Raw genomic sequence first — 22,699 nt, 5'->3', positions numbered from 1 at the left:
TGCAGCCCATGGGACTCTCAAGAGTCTCCTCCAGCACCAGAATTCAAAAGCATCCATTCTTCGGCGATCAGCCTTCTTGATGGCCAATGAGGCTTACTTCCGTGTAACTGTGTTGAAGTCTGTGCAGCCAAGCTAGGCTGGAAGTCATTCGCATTCTGTCGGGTACACAACGCTTTAGAACCGCTCAACTAACACCAGCACTTTTGATCCGGAAAAGTAAGGCGTGAAAAGGACAGAATTCGGACTGTACTGCCCCGATTCTTCCTGCTCTTTTCTTCTTTGATCTGGGCCGTTTCCCAAGTCCCGCCCCCCCTCACGTCATTCAAAACATTCCATTGAGAGGGAGGGAAGGAGGGAGGAATCAAAAGGGAAGAGAAGAGACACAAAACTTTCAACGTTCCAAGAGCCGCGTTCCACCGGCGCTGATTGGCGGAGTCCGGCGGAGCCGCGTGACCCGGCAGCCAATGGGAGTCCGCGCAGAGGCTGGTTGTAATGTTTCGGATCGGGCAAACGGGGCGAGCCGGTGCGAGGACTTTGCAGCCTGTTTATTTTATTTTATTTTTTTGATCCGGAGCGGAACCGGAGCAGGAAGGCGGGCGGAGGCTGTTGCTGCTGGCGCGACTCTGCTTAAGTGGGAAGAAAAAAAAAGAAAACACAAGGTGAGCCAAGGGCTGGCTGAAGCTTTTGCCCGCAATCGCTTGGACCCCCCCTGAAAGAGCAGGCGAAAAGGGAAGTTGAGAGGGGAACAGAAACCTCGCGGGGGGGGGGGGTCCCTTAAAGATCGAGAGGAAGCCACCAAATCTCCCCCCCCCCACCGCCGCCTTTCACTATGGATCCACTTTCTGAGTCACTTGTAGCCTCTGAGAGCTCCCAGTTGTTGTTTTTTAGGGGGGAGGACCTTTAAAGATAAAAAAGAAGCCTCGCTTTCACCCCCTTCCCCCCACCCTCGGGGGGGGGGCGTCTTTCCCCACTGCCATTTGTACGCCCCGCTGGACTGAATTACGTACAGGATTCTTAATTTTTTTGCATTTATTTCTCACCATTTCCCCCCGCTTCCAAGAAGCCCAAGGCCGGCGTACGTGATCCCTCCCCCCCCCCCATATCTATTCCCCACAACAGCCCTGCGAGGTAGGTGAGGCTGAGAAGCAGGTGCTGCCCCCCGCCCAAGGTCACAACCTAGGGAGAGCTTCATGGCCAAGGAAGGCTCGAACCCTGAGGAGTCCCATTCGCTAACCCAGCCTTTCTCAACCTTGAATTCCCAGATGGTTTTTTTGGACTACAGTTTCCATCATGACCTAGTGAGAGGAGCCAGCAGTCAGGGATGATGGGAGTTGTAGTCCCAACAACATCTGGGGACTCCGGGTGGAGAAAGACTGCTCTAACCACTACACCATACTGCTGTAGAGCAGCTTTCTCTGTGGTCATTTGAACTGCCTCTCCCCATAAGTGTGTAGTTTTGCTTGCGAACATGGTTTGGATGTAAACTGACCTGCTGTATATGAGATGAACATTTTCATTTTGAATGATTTCCTTTACTCTTCTCCTGCATTTCATAATAATAATAATAATAATACTTTATCACTATCCCAGAAATAGCTTTGATCGCTGCATAAGTTAAAATAGGGGCTCTTCCCTCCCCCCCCCAAAAAAAACACACCTCCCCAGTTAGATATGATAGCCATGTTCAAATATATAAAAGGATGTCACATAGAGGAGGGAGAAAGGCTGTTTTCTGCTGCTCCAGAGAAGCGGACACGGAGCAATGGATCCAAACTACAAGAAAGGAGATTCCACCTAAACATTAGGAAGAACTTCCTGACAGTAAGAGCTGTTCGACAGTGGAATTTGCTGCCAAGGAGTGTGGTGGAGTCTCCTTCTTTGGAGGTCTTTAAGCAGAGGCTTGACAACCATATGTCAGGAGTGCTCTGATGGTGTTTCCTGCTTGGCAGGGGGTTGGACTCGATGGCTCTTGTGGTCTCTTCCAACTCTATGATTCTATGTCTAGCAAAAAGTTCTGTACAACTGGGGAGTCTTTACGTTGGAGGCATCCGCCCACAGGTGTCAACAATATCCTCCCCAGAGCATCTTTTAATATTGCATGCTGAGTGTCCTCTGATGAAGTGCAGAGCAGATTTTCGGCCTTGTCTGCCCTGTATGTTTAAAGCAGCATCATGCCATTTTAAGCAGCCCCCGAAGGATTCTGGGAGCTGTAGTTTGTTATGGGTGCTGGAAGTTGAGAGACCTTTGTTCCCCTACAAGAGTTTCCTAGGAAGAGGAATGGACTGGGAGTTGTAGTTTTGGGAAGGGAACAGGGGTCTCCTAACAACCCTCTGCATCCATACCAGACTACAGCTCCCAATATTATTTTTTGGGGAGGGGGGGCACAGCCACGAGTGTTTAAAGTGGTATGATACCACTTTGCATGTATGGAAGCATTAAAGTAAAAGTGGGGCTCATTTTGGTGGACGACGACAAGGGACCCCATAACCTGTTTGTGGGCTTCTGAACGAGAATTATTATAGACTACCCTTTTAAGCAACTCACAGGGATTGAAGCTGGCAGATTTACAAGAAAATGCAAACCCCCTCACAGTGTAAAACTATCCCCACACTGCTGAAGGCCTCTAAATATTACTTTGGGGGATAGCAGGTGAGATAGATTCTGCGCTCTGCTTGCAGACTTCCACTGGGAGAACAGAATGCTTGGCCTGATCGGGCCGCTGGTCTGATCCAGAATTCAGTCTCTTCTTATGTTCTTAACGCCATTGTAAAATTGCAAATTGGTTTCATAGAACTGTAGCTGCGCTCTACGTCAGGCTACCTTTGAAGGTGACCCGGAAACTGCAATTAATCCAGTATGCGGCAGCTAGACTGGTGAGTGGGAATGGCCGCAAAGACCACATAACACCGGTCCTGAAACATCTTCATTGCCTCCCAGTACGTTTCGAAGCACAGTTCAAAGTGTTGGTGCTGACCTTTAAAGCCCTAAATGGCCTCGGCCCAGTATACCTGAAGGAGCGTCTCCACCCCCATTGCTCTGCCCGGACACTGAGGTCCAGCGCCAAGGGCCTTCTGGCGGTTCCCTCACTGCGAGAAGCCAAGTTATAGGGAACCAGGCAGAGGGCCTTCTCGGTAGTGGCACCCGCCCTGTGGAACACCCTCCCACCAGATGTCAAGGAAATAAACAACTACAGTGGTACCTCGGGTTAAGAACTTAATTCGTTTCGGAGGTCCGTTCTTAACCTGAAACTGTTCTTAACCTGAGGTACCACTTTAGCTAATGGGGCCTCCCACTGCCGCCGCACCACGATTTCTGTTCTCATCCTGAAGCAAAGTTCTTAACCCAAGGTACTATTTCTGGGTTAGCGGAGTCTGTAACCTGAAGCGTCTGTAACCCGAGGCACCACTATATTTTACTTTTAAAAGACAAGTGAAGGCGGCCTTGTTTAGGGAAGTTTTTAATGTCTGATGTTGTATTGTTTTTAATATTTGGTTGGAAGCCGCCCAGAGAGGCTGGGGAAACCCAGCCAGATGGGTGGGGTATAAATAAATTATTATTATTATTAAGAGTTGGAGGGTACTCCTGGGGTCCTCCAGTCCAACCCGCTGCAATAGAGGAATCTCCATTAAAGCATCCATGGCAGACAGCCATCCAGCCTCTGCTTAAAAATCTCCAAGAAAGGAGAGTTCACAACCTCCCGGGGGAGACCGTTCCGCTGTCAAACAGCTCTTGCTGCCAGAAAGTAGGGCCAGCATTGGCTCCAATCCTGAACATGTTGTGTAGGGCGCTTTTGAAAAGCGCTCCGCAAATATTTAAAAAGTAATTGTTTTGGAGAGGAAGTTGGTTTGGAGAAGTCCAGAATTGCTTAGTGGGATGTAGAAAGCAAGCTGACATTTCTTCTCTCCCTGCACCTTCTGACTTGCGGTCTCCACCCACCAAAACTTCCTCTGTGACTCAGGCTTTGTTTTGTAATGTTTATGACCAGCTGTTCTACTTAAAGGAAGCTCCTCCTGGCTGTCTGCCTCCTGGATCCATCTGTGTCTGAGTCTTTTTACGTTGGTGTCAATAGCAGAAGTTACTTGGTGTTTGTTGTGGGTCGATTGCCATTTTCATTTGGAACATTTTGTCACATTTACACCATACAGAGGTAGTTTGTTTCTCAGACGCCTTGGTACTCAAACAACTTGGAACCCAAACCCTGCAAACCCAGAAGTAAGTGTTCCAGTTTGTGAACTTTTTTTGGAAGCCGAATGTGCTCCGTTTTGAGTGTTACACTTCCAATTTGAGTGCCACACTTCCGTTTTGAGGGTTACACTGAGGTCTGTCTGTTTTTGCTATTTATTTTGCATTTTTGTGGCTTTTTTGTTTGTTTATGTGACTGTGGGAACCCAGTTCAGGTATTGATTCATTGATTTATTCATTGATTGATTGAGTGGCTGCAGTACATTGTTTATTGCTTTCATTTTTATGGTCTCATTGGATAGTAAAATTCATGTTAAATTGCTGTTTTAGGGATTGTTTTTAAAAGTCTGGAATGGATTAATCCAGTTTGCATTACTTTCTATGGGAAAGGGAGCTTGTAATTGGATTTGGGAGAGTCCATGGCTCTCCTTTGGAAGACTCTTGCCAGCACTGCTGGGTTGGCGTTGGTTGAGTTGGGCCCTTCGCACGCTCTCCGTGGTCCTCCTGCGTGTCTGTGGCAGCCACATGTTCTTGCTTTCTATTTTTAACCTATGGTGTTTATTTTAAGTGTTGTTGGGGGGAAAAGTTTTATTTTTAGAAATATCCAAGACGTCCTTTAATCTTGCAAGGCAGCGACTTTGGGCAGGGAGGGGCATATTGTTACTCTCTTTGTTATTGTGGTGTGTGTTCTGCTTTTTTATGCTGCGATCCTCAGGATATAAATTTAATAAATAAAATGACTATATAGATAAGGTTAAATGGCCAAAAGTGAATGAGAGAGAGAGAGGGAGAGAGAGAGAGTGCTTTTTATTAGTTTTCTTACTTAAGAAACACACACAATGAATTAACAAAAATAACAAAATATTAACAACAGAAAAAACATACATGCATCCATAAATCCCTTCAGCCTTTCTCAACCTGTGGATCCCCAGATGTTGTTGAACTACAACTCCCATCACCCCTAGCTAGCAAGGCCAGAGCTCACGGATGATGAGGGTTGTAGTCCAACAACATCTGGGGACCCACAGGTTGAGAACCGTGGCAAGTTAAATGGCCAAAAATGAATTTAGTTTAGTGGCTTTTTTTCTCCACTCTGAAGTTTATTCGGAAATAACATAGCTATACAGGGGTAGCTCAGTCAGTAGAGCATGTGACTCTTAATCTCAGGATCATGGGTTCAAGCCCCAAGTTGGGCAAAAGATTCCTGCATTGCAGGGGTTGGACTGGATGACCCTCAGAGGTCCCTTCCAGTGCTACTCTTCTGTGATTTTATAGCAACAGAGGAAGCTGCTTTATATAGAGGCAGATCATTGGTCCATCAGATTGGTGTCTTCTCCCCCAAGAAGTCTCATTCAGGTCTGTAGGTCTTGCTCCTTTTGGGATTGCTGCGTAAAGCTCTGCAATGATTATCTACATGCATAAATAAATAAATAAAATAATAATAATAATAATAATAATAATAATAATAATAATACAGTGGTACCTCGGATTACATACGCTTCAGGTTACATACGCTTCAGGTTACAGACTCTGCTAACCCAGAAATATTACCTCAGGTTAAGAACTTTGCTTCAGGATGAGAAGAGAAATCGTGCTCCGGTGGCGTGGCGGCAGCGGGAGGCCCCATTAGCTAAAGTGGTGGTTCAGGTTAAGAATAGTTTCAGGTTAAGAACGGATCTCTGGAACGAATTAAGTACGTAACCAGAGGTACCACTGTAATAATAATAATTATTATAATTTTTTATTTATACCCCGCCCTTCCTGGTTCAAAAACCGGGCTCAGCAAATTTAACAACAAATTTAAAACATTTAATTGTAAAAGCAGCATAAAATACATTATAAAAACATGACTAAGAATACAATTCAAAATTCAGAAATCAATTTAGGGGAAATAAGCATTAGATAATTCCTAGGCCCTGCATCTTTTTTTTATGCCAGCAACTGGGCATTGCATGAAGATTCCGTCAGCTATAGAAAAGTCTTTGGGTAGGGGGGAAAATTCTCATTCCTGTCTTCTACCCCTGCACCCCCCTTTGTAGGAAACGATGCTAGAGAGCCTCTACGATGAATGACGCTGAAAGGAAACAGTTTGGCTCAGTGGAAGAAGAAAGGAACCACTGGAAGGAGCTGGCTGCGAAATACAAGCAGTGGTAAAGCATTTACTGCATTTTTCACCCTATAGGACGCACCGGCCCATAGGACGCACCTAGATTTGGGGCGGGGGGAATAAAGGGGGAAAAAATTTTTCCCCAGCCCCCAGAACGGGACCCAGAGCCATGCCGAAGCTGCATGCAGCTTTGGCATCGCTCTGGGAGCTTGCGGGGCTGGAGGAGGGGGAAGCCCTCCGCCAGCCTTCCAACCAAGTCGGGGGACAGCGGGAAAGGCGCGCTGCGCCTCTCCCGCTGTCCCCTGAGTTTGTGGGGCTGGCGGTGGGGCTCTCCTAAAGCCTGGAGAGTGAGAGCGCACCGACCCCTCTCGCTCTCCAGGCTTCAGCGAAAGCCTGCATTCGCCCCATAGGAGGCACACACATTTCCCCTTCATTTTTGGAGGGGACAAAGTGCGTCCTATAGGGCGAAAAATACCGTTGTTGTCCTTCTGTGATAAGGGCAAGGTGGGGGGCTTTGCAACCCCAAAATGCTCACTTCTGTGCCATTGCTGAAATTGTAAGCCCCTCAGGGCAGGGACCAGTTTCCTTATTATCACCTGATTCCCTGACCGCAGCAGCTTAGGCCCCAATAAAGTTGTGGCCTGTTTTAGCCCATTAACCTTAATTGTGTCATGTGTCTTTATTTCCACTGGGGTGGGGGCAGCCAGTGTGGTGTAGTGGTTAAGAGCGGTGGACTCGTAATCTGGTGAACCGGGTTCACTTCCCCGCTCCTCCACATGCAGCTGCTGGTGACCTTGGGCCAGTCACACTTCATTGAAGTCTCTCAGCCCCACTCACCTCACAGAGTGTTTGTTGTGGGGGAGGAAGGGAAAGGAGAATGTTAGCCGCTTTGAGACTCCTTAAAGGGAGTGAAAGGCGGGATATCAAATCCAAACTCTTATTCTTCTTATACCGCTTTAAGCGGTCATGGCTTCCCGCATAGAATTTTGGGAGCTGTAGTTTGCTCAGGGTGCAAAGACTTGTTAGGAGAACCCCTGTTTCTCCTCATAGTGCTACAGTTCCCGGAATGGGTAGCGATCAGTCCCTCTTTTCCAGGCCAATGGATGGAACCAAACTGAACTTGGCTTGCCTGTACGTCAGGAACCCAGAGGGGAAGTGAACCCTTTAAATTTGAAATTAGCAAGTTCTCTTCCCCCCCTAGGGCTGGGGATGTGTGTTTTGAAAGCGGCGTGAGGCGCTCTCCTCAGAAACTCGGGAGCCAAGCGAGATTCACAGCGGTTACAGGTGGGGACCGCCGGAACCCAGAAAGCGTTTTGCAAAACGCAGGCGGGCTCCTCGATTTAGCCGGTCGCAGAATCCCATCTTCTCTCGGCGCGGAATCTGGGTTGCATGGCGAGTCCCGTCCCCAGTGGAAATAAAGACACATGACACAATTAAGGTTAATGGGCTAAAACAGGCCACAACTTTATTGGTTACAGTGATGAGCGGTATTGGCTTAGGCACTGGTCCTAACCGACTATATCCGGCTTCAGCCCATCCGCTGGAAGTCCAGGAAGGGTTAACCACCAGTAGGGGGAGTCCTGCTGATGCACATCAACTAGGAGCTCCCCCAGGGTCACCAATAGGGGGCTTGCCTTAGGCCCTCACCTCCCTAGGCTTCAGACAGGGCCACGCCCCCCCCAAAATCCTTTATCGGACTACCCTTCAATATGTGGGGCAGGTGACGGCGCTTCCTCCCCTCTTCCATCTACAAAACAATACCAGTACCAATGCCTAATAACCAGAAATGCCAATACCCAGAAAGTTGTGACGATTTGCTACGAGGTAGGCGAAAACCAAGTGGGTGGTGCCAATTTGCCAAGTGGGAAAATTCCTACCAGGCCCCTCAATGACAACCAGCCAAGGTCCATAGCAAGGTCAAGGAATGAAAACCTTATAGGGCGGGAGGGTGGGAAAAACAGGAACAGATGGCAGGTGGGAAAGAGGGAGATCCCTGGCCATGTCCTGGTTTAAATAGGGCAGGCCACACCCCCAGAGCCAGCCGATTGGCTGGCCAGGAGGCGACGTGACTGGGAATCCCCCCAATCGCGTGTTGGGGCCCTGATGCCCGCAATCCCACCTCCTCTGCAGGGTGGAAGTGGCTTTGCGGAATTTGTAGCGGCAAGGAGGGTGCTGACTCTGAGCCTGGCTTTGTCGCCCCCTCCAGCGCAGAGAACGCCCAGGAGGAGCTTCGCGAGTTTCAGGAAGGGAGCCGCGAGTATGAGGCCGAACTGGAGGCGCAGCTGCAGCAGGTGGAGTCGCGGAACAAAGACCTCCTCTCGGAAAACAGCAGGCTGAGGATGGAGATCGAGTTGGTCAAGGTGAGACGTCGGAGCCTCCAGGCTCAGCAGCAGTTATACCACTGCGTACCAGTTTTCTGGGGGGCAGAAACCACGAGGGTGGGTGGGTGGGTGGATTCCTGCCTTCCTGCGGACGTCCGGCTGGCATCAGATTTTGTTCTATAGTGGGGAGCATGATGCTGATCTAGCCAGACCTTCAGTCTTGAGTTGTGTTAGCTCAGTTGGTTAGCGCATGATGCTGATAGTGCCAAGGTTGCAGGTTCGAGCCCACCTTGGATCAAATCTACGCTTCCAGGTGCCATAAGAAAGCTGCAGAGATAGTGCAGGATAATACGCACCCCAGAAATGATCTCTTTCAGCTTCTGCCTTCTGGAAGAAGGTACAGGGCTATAAAGACTAGAAGTAGCCACCTGAGAAACAGTATCTATTCAAATGCGATTTTGGTTTTAAATGCAGTGTAAGGTAGTCTCTGGGACACGGGTGGCGCTGTGGGTAAAAGCCTCAGCGCCTAGGGCTTGCCGATCGAAAGGTCGGTGGTTCGAATCCCCGCGGTGGGGTGCGCTCCCGTTGTTCGGTCCCAGCGCCTGCCAACCTAGCAGTTCGAAAGCACTCCCGGGTGCAAGTAGATAAATAGGGACCGCTTACTAGCGGGAAGGTAAACGGCGTTTCCGTGTGCGGCTCTGGCTCGCCAGAGCAGCGATGTCACGCTGGCCACGTGACCCGGAAGTGTCTCCGGACAGCGCTGGCCCCCGGCCTCTTGAGTGAGATGGGCGCACAACCCTAGAGTCTGTCAAGACTGGCCCGTACGGGCAGGGGTACCTTTACCTTTACCTAAGGTAGTCTCTATGGGAATATATTGTATTTAATTATGGGGTATCAGAGTTTCTAGGGGGCTAACCAAGCTGAGATAGCAGGCCTGGTTTTTTTTTGAATGTCTGATGTAGATTTTTTCAATTTTGTTGTTCTGTATGGGACAATGACAATAAAGATGATCGTATCGTATTGATCCCTACACGGGGCAGCTGCATATTCCTGCATTGCAGGGAGTGATGGTCCTCAGGGTCCCTTTCAACTCTAGATTTTCATGAGTCTATGATCCTGCAAAGGGACGCAGGTGGCGCTGTGGGTTAAACCACAGAGCCTAGGGCTTGCCGATCAGAAGGTTGGCGGTTCGAATCCCTGCGACGGGGTGAGCTCCCGTTGCTCGGTCCCAGCTCCTGCCAACCTAGCAGTTTGAAAGCACGTCAAAGTGCAAGTAGATAAATAGGTACCACTCTGGCGGGAAGGTAAATGGCGTTTCTGTGCACTGCTCTGGTTCGCCAGAAGCGGCTTAGTCACGCTGGCCACGTGACCCAGAAGCTGTACGCCGACTCCCTCAGCCAATAAAGCGAGATGAGCGCCGCAACCCCAGAGTCGGCCACGACTGGACCTAATGGTCAGGGGTCCCTTTACCTTTAGTGAATGCAGATATTTTTTAGGGGGGCTGAGCTCTGTGTGGGGTTCGGAGTGTGAGTTTGGTCCTGCCAGGTCCCTGCCCCTCCTGCTTTGGGGCCGACCTGCTATAAAAAGAGACAGACATTACAGCGTAGGGGTTAGAGCGTTGGGCTAGGACCCAAGAGCCCAGGGTTCAAATTCTCTCTTAGCCTCAGGCCAGTCGCTGCCTCTCGCTTGACCTACTGCGCAGGGTTGCTCTTTGGGTAAATCCTGCACATCCTCTTGAATTCCTCAGAGAAAAACAGCCGGGCAGGAATGCAATAAATAAACGAAAGCCCAGGGTGGGGCTGAATGGATGTGGTTTATCCCTGCCTTGCCCCAAGGCAGAAATGCTTTTCCGCGGGAGTCGAAACTCTCCTGACAATTGGCTTATCCATCCGAGCCAAAGAACAGCATCATCGCCCAGGAAGGGAACGGACAGAGGGGCTATTGATGCTCCGACCAGCTGGTGGCCGGTTCCAGCTGGGTGGCAGAGCAGGCCAGGTGCGAATTCTGTGTTCAAGGGTCAGCCTTCTCCAGCAACGGGCTCCGAGGACGCGAGCCAGAATCTGGGTAGCCCCCGAGAGCTTGCCAGGCCCCCAAGTGTGTGTGTTTCTCAGGACTGACCGCAGAGTTTGCAGCAAGAGGAGTATGGGGCAAAGGAGCATTTTTCCTGCAGAAATCCCCATGTCATCACGCAGGGACTCGCTATTGGGCAGGGTCAAACCAGCCCTCCAAAAACTGCACCAGTCGGACCCAAAACAGACAGCCTTCCCCACTTTGTTTTTTTCCTGTGTTTCTGTGTGGCTGAGGGTTTTGGGGTTTTTGACTTGGAAGAGACTGTAAATTCCTTCTTGGCGATAAAATTAATTTGCCCGTTGCTCATTACCTTCCATTTCTTACCAATAAAGCACGATGGGTTGAAAATGCTGTCAACATCAAGATACTTTTAACAGTGTAAATAAGTTTTGATGGATGTAATAATGGAACACCAAATAGTTCAGTTTTGTAAAATACAGTGGTACCGTTCCAGAAGTCTGTTCTTAAACCAAAACCGTTCTTAAACCGAGGCGCCCTTTCCCTAATGAGGCCTCCCACCGCCGGTGCGCTTCCACCGTTCTTAGACCGAGGTAAAGTTCGCAAACCAAGACACTACTTCGGGTTTTGCGGAGTTTGTAAACCGAATCGTTCGTAAACAGGACTGTTCTTAAACCGAGGTACCACTGTATCCAGGGATTTATGAAATGTAAAATAAGAAGGGAAGTCATTGATGTATAAAGGAGTGCAGTGGTACCTCTGGTTGCGAACGGGATCCATTCCGGAGGCCCGTTCGCAACATGAGAAGCCTGCAACCTGAAGCGCCATATCTGCGCAGGTGCGTGGCGTGATTTGGTGCTTGTGCGCATGCGCGATGCGCAATCTAATGCTTCTGCGCATGTGTGAGTGGCGAAACCCGGAAGTAACCCTTTCCGGTACTTCCGGGTCGCCGCGGGACTCAACCTGAAGAAACGTAACATGAAGCAAACGTAACACGAGGTATGACTGTACTTTCAATTGTAAAACAGAAAATACAATAAAAAACTGTCTGTCTGTCTATCTATCTATGAAATTCCCTCTGCATTTTCCTGCAGAGGGCTTTCTGGGAGCTAGCAAGGGCCGGGCTGGAGCCCAGGTTCCCACAGTGCTCTTGGATTTGCTAAAGCTAAGCAGGGTCCGGCGTGGCTTCAGATTGGAAGGGGGACCCACGCGTTGAGATTCCTGCATTGCAGGGGGTTGGGCTAGATGACCCTCGGGCCCCTCCCAACTGTGCCAACTCTGTGATTCTGCAATTAGGAGAAGATCACGACCCAGCACTCCGAAGGCTACCAGCAGATCTCCACCCTGGAAGAAGAGCTCGCCCAGACAAGGGCTGTCAAAGACCAGCTGCAGAAATACATCCGGGAGCTGGAACAAGCCAACGATGACCTGGAAAGAGCCAAGAGGTACTGACCCAAAGGGGGTTGTTCCCTTGTGGTGGGTGGCAAAGCCCAGCCCCCCCCCCCCCCGGGTTTGGACAGGACCTTTCTTAGCCCGGGGGCCGCATTCCCTTTTCGGGGAATTTCTGGGGGCCGGGTGCGAGGTGGTTCAAAGCGAAAGCTGGCAGCTTGCTGGTTTGGAATTTGAACCCAAGTCCATTCAGCCTGATCTCGGTTGCTTTATTAGGTTGCTGAGTGTGCTCATTCTAGCACTGTATTTCTCCTCTTTAGAGCCACAATAATGTCTCTGGAAGACTTTGAGCAGCGCATGAACCAGGCCATTGAACGCAACGCCTTCCTGGAGAGCGAACTAGACGAGAAAGAAAACCTCTTGGAATCGGTGCAGCGGCTGAAAGATGAAGCCAGAGGTTAGGAAAGGGCCGGGTGGTCGTTCACCTCCTCCTTTTTTGCTTAATGGAATTTATTTATTTGGTTTTTCAGATTGAAATTTTGCAATCCCATATCCAACATACAACGTAAAAACTAGATTCCAAGGAATCTCCTGGAGTTCCCTCCTCTGCTTTGCGGGTCCTAACTGTTAATCATTTCCTCCTGCATGTTTTATAATACAGTGGTACCTCAGGTTACAGACGCTTCAGGTTACAGACTCCGCTAACCCAGAAATAGTACCTCGGGTTAAGAACTTTGCTTCAGGATGAGAACAGAAATCGTGCTCTGGTGGCGCAGCGGGAGGCCCCATTAGCTAAAGTGGTGCTTCAGGTTAAGAACAGTTTCAGGTTAAGAACGGACCTCCAGAACGAATTAAGTACTTAACCCAAGGTACCACTGTAATCTGTTCTCCCTCCATCGTATCCAAGGTTCACCCTTAAACTACAAGTGATATTCCAACCCTAGCAACAATTTTAACTGTTTGCAGTGGTCCTTAGAATAAATTTTCCCCAACCCTCTCCTTGGCTTAAGGCAAAAACATTCACCGCAAACCGCTTTCTCCCGAGTAGCACTACTGGTTTGTCTAGCTCAGGGTTGCCTGCACTGACTCGCAACCCTCTCTCCCGGGTTCGAGACAGGGCATCTCTTCCCAGCCCTGCTGGTAGTTGAACCCGCTGCCTGAAAAGCAAACTCTCTGCCTGCACTTCCATTTTTATCCCACCTTTTCTTGCTGCCAAGGAGCTCAAGGGGGCGGCCGTGGTTCTCCCCAACCGCCCCCCCCATCCCTGTTTCATCATCACAACAACCCTGTGAGGCAGGTTAGGCTGAGAGACACTGGCGGCCCAAGGTCACACGGCGACCTGCGCAGCTGAACGGGGATTCGAACCCCGGTCCTAGTCCGACACTCGAACCCTTTGCTGGCTCTCTTTTGCGCTTGGGAGGGAAGAGGCTGCTAGGCAGTGGCGTAGCGTGGGGGGTGCAGGGGGGGCTAGCCGCACCGGGCGCAACACCTGGAGGTTAGGGTTAGGGGGCGCAAATCCACGGGTTAGGGGGCGCAAATCCATGGGTTAGGGGGCACAAATTACTTGCCTTGCCCCGGGTGCTGACAACCCACGCTACGCCACTGCTCCTAGGGAACCCCTTTCCACCCTAGAAGGATGGATCCCTCGAAAAGAACTGCCGTTGCTGTTCATTTTCCCCCTTACAAGAGAGAAAAGCCTTCAGGAGCAACCATGGGATTTCTGATTTAGGGGTGTCCCCTTTTTTTAACCTAACTGTGCCAAACGAATGGGAAGGGAACAGCGGCTATCGCTGTCCATCATGCCCCTCTCCCCTTCCCTCTAGACTTACGCCAAGAGCTGGCTGTGCAGCAGAAGGAGAAACCCCGGGCTTCCGTAGAAGATTCGCTGGAAGTAGATCGGATGGACACAGCCGTCCAGGCCACTTCCTCTGTGCCTTCCACCCCTGTAGGCCATCGGGGGCTTAGCACTGGAATGAGCACCCCAGGAACACCCAGAAGAGGTATGTTTTGTTGTTATTATTTAATTTATATACCCGGTTTTAAGACGTAACTCCCTTTTCAGCCGTCTAATATCAGGGCCGAGTTGTGCAACAGCTCCCCCTTGTGGGCACTCGAAGCAGCAGCTGCACAGTGTGTTTCAGTATACTTTAATGTGGCCCAATTAACTCTACAGTCGTACCTCGGAAGTCGAACGGAATCCGTTCCGGAAGTCCGTTCGACTTCCAAAATGTTCGGAAACCAAAGCTCGGCTTCCGATTGGCTGCAGGAAGCTGCTGCAGCCAACCAGAAGCCACGCAGGACATTCGGGAAATCGTTCGGAAACCGGCACGCTCACTTCTGGGTTTTGATCGTTCAGGAGCAGATCTGTTTGGGAGCCCAAGGAGTTTGAGATCCAAGGTACGACTGTAATAAGACTTGGAATTAGGCCAGGGTGTGTAAAGGGTTGCTGAATAGCACTGCAGGTTGGGGGGTGGAAAGGAAATTCACCTGGATCTGTTCCTTCAACTCCTTCTAAGCCGGGGGATTTTGTGGCCCTTCAGATTCTGTTGGGAGTCCAATGGTGCTTTCACGTCTTCTGAAAAGAGGGTTCTTGGTGTGTTAGCTGCCAGCAAGAGGAGAATGGCTTCTGAGTCTTCTTACACTTGAAAACCTATACCTGTACACCCTTGTGCAAATTAATTGAAACAAATAAATGCATTTTATTGTACAAAACTCACATATGCATGTACAAAACTCACATATACATATATTAGTAATGGATATGACCTCTGCTGTTTTTAAGCAGTATTTGAACACGGTTTGGCATGGAGTCCACTCGTTTCGAACAGTCACTGTTGATTTTCGGATCCCTGTACAGTGGTACCTCGGGTTACATACGCTTCAGGTTACAGACTCTGCTAACCCAGAAATAGTGCTTCAGGTTAAGAACTTTGCTTCAGGATGAGAACAGAAATCTTGCTCCGGCAGCGCAGCGGCAGCAGGAGGCCCCATTAGCTAAAGTGGTGCTTCAGGTTAAGAACAGTTTCAGGTTAAGAACAGACCTCCGAAACGAATTAAGTACTTAACCCGAGGTACCACTGTACCACACTTGAATCAGCACCTGAATGAGCTTCTCCATAGTCGTACAGTCTACAGCATGGAGGCGACTTTTGCATATAGCCCACAAATTCTCAATGGGATTTACGTCCGGGGAATTCCCTGGCCAATCAGCTACCTGTATTTGCTGCTCTGTCATGAATTTCTTCACCACTTCCGATGTGTGACAGGGGGCTAGATCCTGCTGCAATATCCCAGTACCGTCAGGGTACCTCTTTTCCAGCTCTGGAATAACTCTTTCATAGAACCTCAATATATTGTGGTGAGCGCATCATTCCTTCTGTTGGCTGCAGGCTTCCAACACGATAATGATCAACTGACTTTCCATGTTTGTTCTGAGTGCAGGATTGCTATGTTTTCAATTAATTTGCACAAGGGTGTAACGTTGAGGGCTAGTCAGCTTACGTTCCAAGGGTGTGGAATTTCTGCCTGGCGCTGCTTGTACTATTTGTGTGAATGAAGATATCCTTTCCTAAAGGTCTTGAGGACAGCTACAGCGCAACTCCCCTTACACCAGCTGCCCGAATATCCGTGCTAAACATTGTGGGAGATCTCCTCCGGAAAGTTGGGGTGAGTACTTGGGGCCCGTTTGCCCTGGCCCCGTTTGGAATACAGGGCCTAGTGAAAGTTGTAGGATGGAAGAAAATTTTAAGAAATCAACCCGGCCCTTTCAAGATCACTGTGCAATTATTTTTTGGAATTATACCCCACCTTTTATCCCCTCCAGGGAAATCAAGGTAGCACACTTCCTTTTCTTCCTTGCCCTCAGCAACTAGATTTGAATCAACAGCTCTTTTTTTTGCCTTTTTAATAATAATAATAATTTATTTATACCCCGCCCATCTGGCTGGGTTTCCCCAGCCACTCTGGGCAGCTCCCAACAGAATATTAAAATAACCTTAAGATAATATTAAAATAACATTAAGAGCTTCCCTGAACAGGGCTGCCTTCAGATGTCTTCTAAAAGTCTGGTAGTTGTTTTTCTCTTTGACATCTGGTGGGAGGGTGTTCCACAGGGCGGGTGCCACCACTGAGAAGGCCCTCTGCCTGGTTCCCTGTAACCTCACTTCTCGCAATGAGGGAACCGCCAGAAGGCCCTCGGCGCTGGATCTCAGTGTCCGGGCAGTACGATAGTGGTGGAGATGCTCCTTCAGATATACTGGACCGGGGCCGTTTAGGTCTTTAAAGGTCAGAACCAACACTTTGAATTGTGCTCGGAAACGTACTGGGAGCCAGTGTAGGTCTTTCAAGACCGATGTTATGTGGTCTTGGCGGCCGCCCCCAGTCACCAGTCTAGCTGCTGCATTCTGGATTAGTTGTAGATTCTTGGTCACCTTAAAAAATGAGAATGTTGCTGGGACCGCCACGGGTCTGTTTTGTGGGGCGAAAGCTGGCAGATCCCCTCCCCTGGTGTGAGATTCCAATGTACTCACCTTCCATGTACCCCCCCCCCAAAAAAAAACTCCAGTGTGCTCGGATAGCTCAGTCAAGGGTCGAGGGTTTGAGCCCCACATTGGGCAAAAGATTCCTTCATTGTCAGGGGTTGGAGTCGATGATGCTTAGAGTCCCTTCCAACTCTGCAGTTCTGTGAAAACTGATTTGCTCGTGAGCCATTCAGACCTGTTTCCCTACCTGACCTGGTCCATGCCAGATAACGGATATGCTCTCTGCCTCCCCCTCTCTCTTTCCTTGGGCTTCCGAACTGAAACTAACTTTGCCTTTGCTTCTAGGCCCTGGAGTCCAAGCTGGCTTCATGTCAGAACTTGGTGTACGACCGGGCTCCGTACCGAAGCCCCGCGCCCCCCCAGGTCCACATGGTACATGATAGGCGGCTGAGTGGCCCCTACGGACCCCCGGGGTGAGTGTTTGCTTTCACGTCTTTGGAGAGTCTTAACTCAGGGCTTGACGGGCGGCGGGTTCGAGAGAGATGGTCAACGTGATTTGTCCGGTTGTGGAGTCGAGGTTGCAGGGAAACGGCTGAGAGCTCGATGAGCTGGGAGACGAAGACCGTGGGAGGTTCAAGACAGGCAGAAGGAAGTCCTCTGTGCAGCGTGGAGTTTAGCTGTGGAACTCCCTGCCACAGGAGGCCACAAGGGCCGTCAACCTAGATGGCTTGAGAAGAGGATTAGGCAGATTAACGGCGGGAAGGCTGTCAGTTACTACTGGGCACAGAGACTATGGTGTACCTCCGTTGCTGGAGGCAGAAGTGCTCCTGAATATCAGTCGCCAGAAGCCACAGGAACAGGAGAGAGCTCCTGCGTTCAAATCCTGCTTGCCTAGGCTGGATGGGTGGCATCCAACAGGCTCTTTTTAAGTTCCTAGGGTTTAGCAGAGCATCTATTGTGCTCACGAGTGGAGGCTGGCACACATTAGGGACTAGTCAGGTGGCAGGCAGGGACGCCCTGGTCTCCCAGTTCTCCCAGTACCTGGCAACCACACTGGTGCTCACGCAGGGGAAAGAGAAAAGGGAAGGCTGTGTTTTCAGCCAGTCTGCACATAGGCTATCGAAAGCCCTTTTAAATGTGTTGTGGAACTGGGAATTAATTGGGTTGCTTTTATTCTATATTTTGTCTTTTGTATATTGTCGTTTTATGTTGTGAACTACCCTGAGATTTACGGGTATGGGGTACAGAATACAGAATTTAATAATAATAATAATAATAATAATAATAAGCTGTGGAAGTGCCGTGGTAGCTGCTGAGATAAATTTGCACCTTGGAGGTGTGTTTGCCGTGGCAGCTTATTCCTGGAATTGCCTCTACAGAGGGGTGTGGGTTATCCGGTATTTTGAGCTTTAGCCAGCAATAGTTTAGTATTTTAACTTGTTTTTGGATGAGCTGCGGTTTATAGCTGTGGCCCCCTCGGCTCAGGTGGGGAGGGGAATATATCATGCGGAGGATTCTGGGACAGGTTGACTCTCCTTATCTGCAGCTGGAATTTGGAAGTGGTAAACCAAAAAGCTTTAAACTTGCTTGCTTGCCTTTGCATAATTTTCACTCTTTCAAGCCTTGGGCCTGGATCTGTCCAGCAAAGGGTGTCCATCCAGGTGATACAGGCTGAGAGCTGCTTGTTTTGCTCACTTGCTCATGTCAGCAGAAGAGAAGGCAGTGTTATGTAACTGGGCTGGGCCCGTTTTTAAATGTTTTGGCGCATAACATAACCTAAATTGCCCAAGCTTCCTCTCCAGTTCGGCTGAAATCCTCCAACACATCTACTTGCCTGAATACTTGGTGGCGCTGTGGGTTAAACCACAGAACCTAGGACTTGCCAATCAGAAGGTCGGCGGTTCGAATCCCCTCGACAGGGTGAGCTCCCGTTGCTCGGTCCCAGCTCCTGCCAACCTAGCAGTTTGAAAGCAGGCCAGTGCAAGTAGATAAATAGGTACCGCTCCGGCGGGAAGGTAAATGGCGTTTCCGTGCGCTGCTCTGGTTCGCCAGAAGCGGCTTAGTCATGCTGGCCACATGACCCGGAAGCTGTACGCCGGCTCCCTTGGCCAGTAAAGCAAGATGAGCGCCGCAACCCCAGAGTTGGTCACGACTGGACCTAATGGTCAGGGGTCCCTTTACCTAGGCAAGGGGGTCGGATGGCACCTGTGGGTGCAACGACGCCTTTGAGGTCTTCTCCTGGTACCCCTAACACATTTGGGGCCCCTGCCCCTTTGGTCATGGGGTGGCAAGCTTGTGAGGACTCCTTTTCTGCCTTGGAAAGGACATAGAGCTGCAGGAGGGAGATCGAAGAAGGGCTCTCTTTCCCACTTCCTTTTTCAGCTCTATATCCTTGTCAAGGTTCAGTTTGCTTCTCCTAGATTCAACTTTTCCCCAGATTCCTTGGGGAAGCCGAGTTTGTGTGCACATTTTTCTCCCTTTCTGATTCTTGGGGAAAGGAGAGAGGAAAGTGATCCCAGACAGCCCACAGCACTCGCTCAAAAATCCAAATGTGCCCATAGACCTAAAAGGGTTGGTGGTGACCCCTTACCTGGGAAATTCCACCATTTAATATTGGACATTTAATATTGGGGTACAGTCTACCTGCAAAAGAGCAAACCTTTTGGCACACACAGCAGAGGTGGGGGCTCTTTCCTTCAGCTTCTGCCCAGTGGCGGTTGGAAAAGGGATGCTAGATTAGATTGGACCTCGAATGAAGCTGAGCCTTTCCCAGGCTCTGTCCCCCTCCAGATATTTGGTGGACGACACTTCCCATCATCGCTGACCACTGGCCATGCGGGCTGCCGTTTCTGGGAGTTGGAAGTCCAAAATATCTGGAGGTCCGCAGGCTGGGAAGAGTTGCTGGGCTGCTTTAGTATTGTGTGTGTTTGTGAAGCAAGGCTAAAACCCATTCCTGCTTGATCAGTCGCTATTGCCATCAAAACAATGAGGACTACCAGCTTGGCTGTTGAAACCTAATATTTCCTCCTACCCTTCACAAATTCTGGTGCTTCCTTACTGTGTTTTCCCCGGCTGCCATAAGTCATAACCCCTCTTGCATTTTATAAAAGGTAAAGGTAAAGGTACCCCTGCCCGTTCGGGCCAGTCTTGACAGACTCTAGGGTTGTGCGTCCATCTCACTCAAGAGGCCGGGGGCCAGCGCTGTCCGGAGACACTTCCGGGTCACGTGGCCAGTGTGACATCGCTGCTCTGGCGAGCCAGAGCCGCACACGGAAACGCCGTTTACCTTCCCGCTGGTAAGCGGTCCCTATTTATCTACTTGCACCCGGCGGTGCTTTCGAACTGCTAGGTTGGCAGGCGCTGGGACCGAGCAACGGGAGCACATCCCGCTGCGGGGATTCAAACCGCCGACCATGCAATCGGCAAGTCCTAGGCACTGAGCTTTTACCCACAGCACCACCCACGTCCCCTCATTGCATTTGTATGCTTAATGCCTTTTCCTTTTCCTTCCCTCCACCCCTGTTTCAACAGGATGGTTAAGAGGCTGGATTTAGGGACACGGCCATCAAATCTAGCAAGGCCAATGGGCCTTCCTCCGCAAGGAGTAGTTCAGATGCTTCTCTGAGGAACCGCCAGCCCAGAGTGCCCTGCTCCTGTGTGGTGGAAACTTTGGGTTCTTTTCCTGCGTTTAATGTGAATACTAACACTTGCTTTTGTCCACTCGCTTGAGATAGGAGACTTGTAGAAATGCAGTTGTACCCAGAGACCATTAACTGCATCTTATTCCACCAGACTGGGGCTCGTCCCCACCCCACAAGCCTGGCGGTTTCTGTGATGCAGTAGATCCACACACAGAAGACTTGCTTGGAAGATCCATCACAAAGACCTGCGTTGAGGCCCTGGCTGGGATGAATGACACCAGGAACTGTAAGTCCCAGAACGTTGGGTGGAGCCACGTCCCATTGCACCGATGGAAAGATGAACCGAACTCCTTCAATCTAGCACATCATGCTGTGTCTTCTGCTAGAAGAGGGTGGATGGTATCCGTGTCGCATCAGAGCCAATCTTCCACCGGAACGCAGCGTTGCTGGGCCATAAATCTTAATAACAAATCCAGCTGGTGGAGGAAAACGGCCTGCTTAGGAGAAGATTTCTGAAGGGGGCAAGATGTTTCCCTTCCTTTTTGTCTGCCCATACTTGGTCCTGAAGTAATGTAAGGCTGTGCTTAGCTGGGAGAGCCCCACCAGGAACCATTTCCCTTGACTAGAGGATTTTAAGCTTGGTTTGACCGCCGAGCCATCTCAGTTCGTCAAACGCCTTTTGTTAAGTGCTTCCTGCAATTGGAGCAAAGTCACACCACCTCTTACTTTGCCAGCGGTGGTTGGGGACGGTGGTATTTTTAAAAAACACACCCGCACACAGCCCTTAAAGCCAGCTGCACGTTTGGAAGAGGAAATAAGAGGTCCTGCATTTTTAGGGGGGAAACGTGCTTAAGAATTTGAAATCTCATACATTGATTTTGCATTGTTGTTTATAAAGTTTTGGAATTCAAGGTCTCGATTGTGTTTGTAAAGAAGCAGTGTTTGCATTGCATGGAATCTGGGGGGGACTGACATGGTTGGGTTAAAATTTCCCATTATTCTTTGGTCCACTAACTGAACTCGTCGACAGATGTGCAACCCACGTCTTTTCAGGAGCCTTGGGATTTGGGGCTGTGGAGAGAAATCTCAGATTCTACCCTTGAAATATGCAGTATTGTTGACTGCAGAATTTAAACATGTTGGAAAGTCCTTAAACATGTTGGGACCTGGCTGCATGAGGAGGATAGTGTTTTATGCCATTGGAGGGGTAAAAATTTAACAACATTGTTCCTTTTCTTTTTGCCCCAGCCCTCCCCTGCTATGGCATTCCATCACCAGTTAGAGCCTCTTAAATCTTCTGGATGCTTACTTTTGGAAACTCTTATTTTTGTTCTTTTGACGGAGATGGAGTACACATTTTACACTTTGGTGTTCAGTTGGCAACACTGCGCTGCCGGAAGCTCACCCGAAAAACACCAGTCAGAATTGGAATCCATATTGGGAGCAGGCTTGCCCCATGAGGTTTCCTGTGACTGTTTTAAAACAGAGCAAATCTCTCGTCCTCTTTGCAGGCAGCTTAAAAGTTTCCTGCCTAAAGCTGGGGAACTCTGCTTAAACGTAGTACCTTTCCCTCTGCTCACATCAGGCAGACAAAACTCGAGAGCAGCCCCAGTGATTTTATAAACCTTTATTAGTGTGTATTTAAGCACAAAATCCATCTAGAACAATAACAGTTGATTTAGTACTCTTCATTCCCCCCCCCCAAAAAAAAGTGATGAAGAAAGGCACTTTGATCTTGTGAACTGGGTGGAGGGAGTTGGAAGAAGGGGGGGGTGCACAATCTGGGTGGGTAACCTGAAACTTTACCAAGGAGAAGAAAGGGACGGGTAGCGAGATTAGGGAAGAGGCCAGAGGCCCAATAGATTTTTGTCTTGCTGTTGTTCTATAATAAAAGGGGGGTGTTTTTGGTCACCCTGCCCTGTTGCGTTAGTCCCTCGGTGAAGTACATTCGCTCTGGAATGATGCCCGGCAGCAGGCAAAAAGAACAGCAATTCTGCAACAGCTAGGAGGGTTGGTGTGTACATTGGAGTAAAAGGCAGCTGTGCTCTCATCAAGGCCTCAAGGGAGGTGTCAATATGTCTTTGGGATCAATAAAGCAGCATACAGTGCTACAATTACCCCTCTTTTATACCCCCCCTGTTTTGTTTGTTTTGGTGCAGAGTTAAAATCAGCAAGCGTGTCTTTTAAAACAATTTTTTTTAAAAAAAAATCATTATTCACTGGCTTTTGTTCCGTTGAAATCCCCATCTCGGGCGTCCGCTTCATCTTCCGACCCTTCGGCGTTTTCGATCACACGACGGCCGCCGCCGCCGCCCCCAGATCGGCGCGAGGGGGCAAAGGAGGACGGCTCGTTCCCACGCCTGCGGTTAAAGGAATGCGAAAAAAGAAGGGAGGAAGAAATGGGAATCTAGCAGTTCGTTGGAACTTTTCCACCACCCCTGGCCCTTAGAAGCAGGGAAAGGTTAAGGTATAAGCCAGGGGTTGCCAACCTGGTGCCCGTGTGCGAACAAGATGTCTGGAAGATTGCCGTCCCTCTCCCCGCCCCCCGTA

General features: G+C 49.7%; 3 protein-coding genes across 12 annotated transcripts in view; 2 read left to right on the top strand and 1 right to left on the bottom strand.

The window, feature by feature from the left end:
* Nucleotides 1-22,699, top strand: part of CIITA (class II major histocompatibility complex transactivator) — a 1,021,617-nt gene that overhangs the window by 304,565 nt on the left and 694,353 nt on the right. The window lies entirely within an intron of this gene.
* On the top strand, nt 351-21,060 carry NDE1 (nudE neurodevelopment protein 1). Of its 3 annotated transcripts, none has more exons than XM_083413743.1 (9): nt 351-659; nt 6,222-6,332; nt 8,496-8,649; nt 11,935-12,083; nt 12,348-12,484; nt 13,851-14,027; nt 15,602-15,693; nt 16,854-16,981; nt 20,301-21,060. In XM_083413743.1, the coding sequence occupies exons 2-9, from the start codon at nt 6,247-6,249 to the stop codon at nt 20,341-20,343; spliced, it is 966 nt and encodes a 321-aa protein (XP_083269869.1). In that variant the 5' UTR covers nt 351-659; nt 6,222-6,246; the 3' UTR covers nt 20,344-21,060. The 3 variants fall into 3 exon arrangements, with proteins under 3 accessions (XP_083269869.1, XP_083269871.1, XP_083269870.1); XM_083413745.1 differs by lacking the exon at nt 20,301-21,060 and adding an exon at nt 20,040-20,294 and having other exon boundaries at nt 375-659; XM_083413744.1 differs by lacking the exon at nt 351-659 and adding an exon at nt 4,014-4,212.
* The window catches only part of MYH11 (myosin heavy chain 11), a 93,980-nt gene continuing 93,042 nt past the window's right edge, over nt 21,762-22,699 (bottom strand). For 6 of the 7 annotated variants that reach the window (XM_083413312.1, XM_083413309.1, XM_083413307.1 and 3 more), the window contains one exon: nt 21,762-22,509. Coding sequence is in view for 3 of the 7 variants with exons in the window: in XM_083413309.1 (XP_083269435.1) it covers nt 22,362-22,509 (148 nt within the window). In the remaining 4 variants the exon portion in view is untranslated. Of the gene's footprint in view, nt 22,639-22,699 lie in introns of all 7 variants that reach the window. The other variant, XR_014504888.1, reaches the window with a different exon arrangement.

The sequence above is a fragment of the Podarcis tiliguerta genome (assembly GCF_965153285.1).
Source record: "Podarcis tiliguerta genome assembly, chromosome: 14".
NCBI classification, from domain to species: Eukaryota; Metazoa; Chordata; class Lepidosauria; order Squamata; family Lacertidae; genus Podarcis; species Podarcis tiliguerta.
The sequence above is the reverse complement of the archived record's forward strand: the minus strand, read 5'-3'. Positions and strand labels throughout refer to the sequence as shown.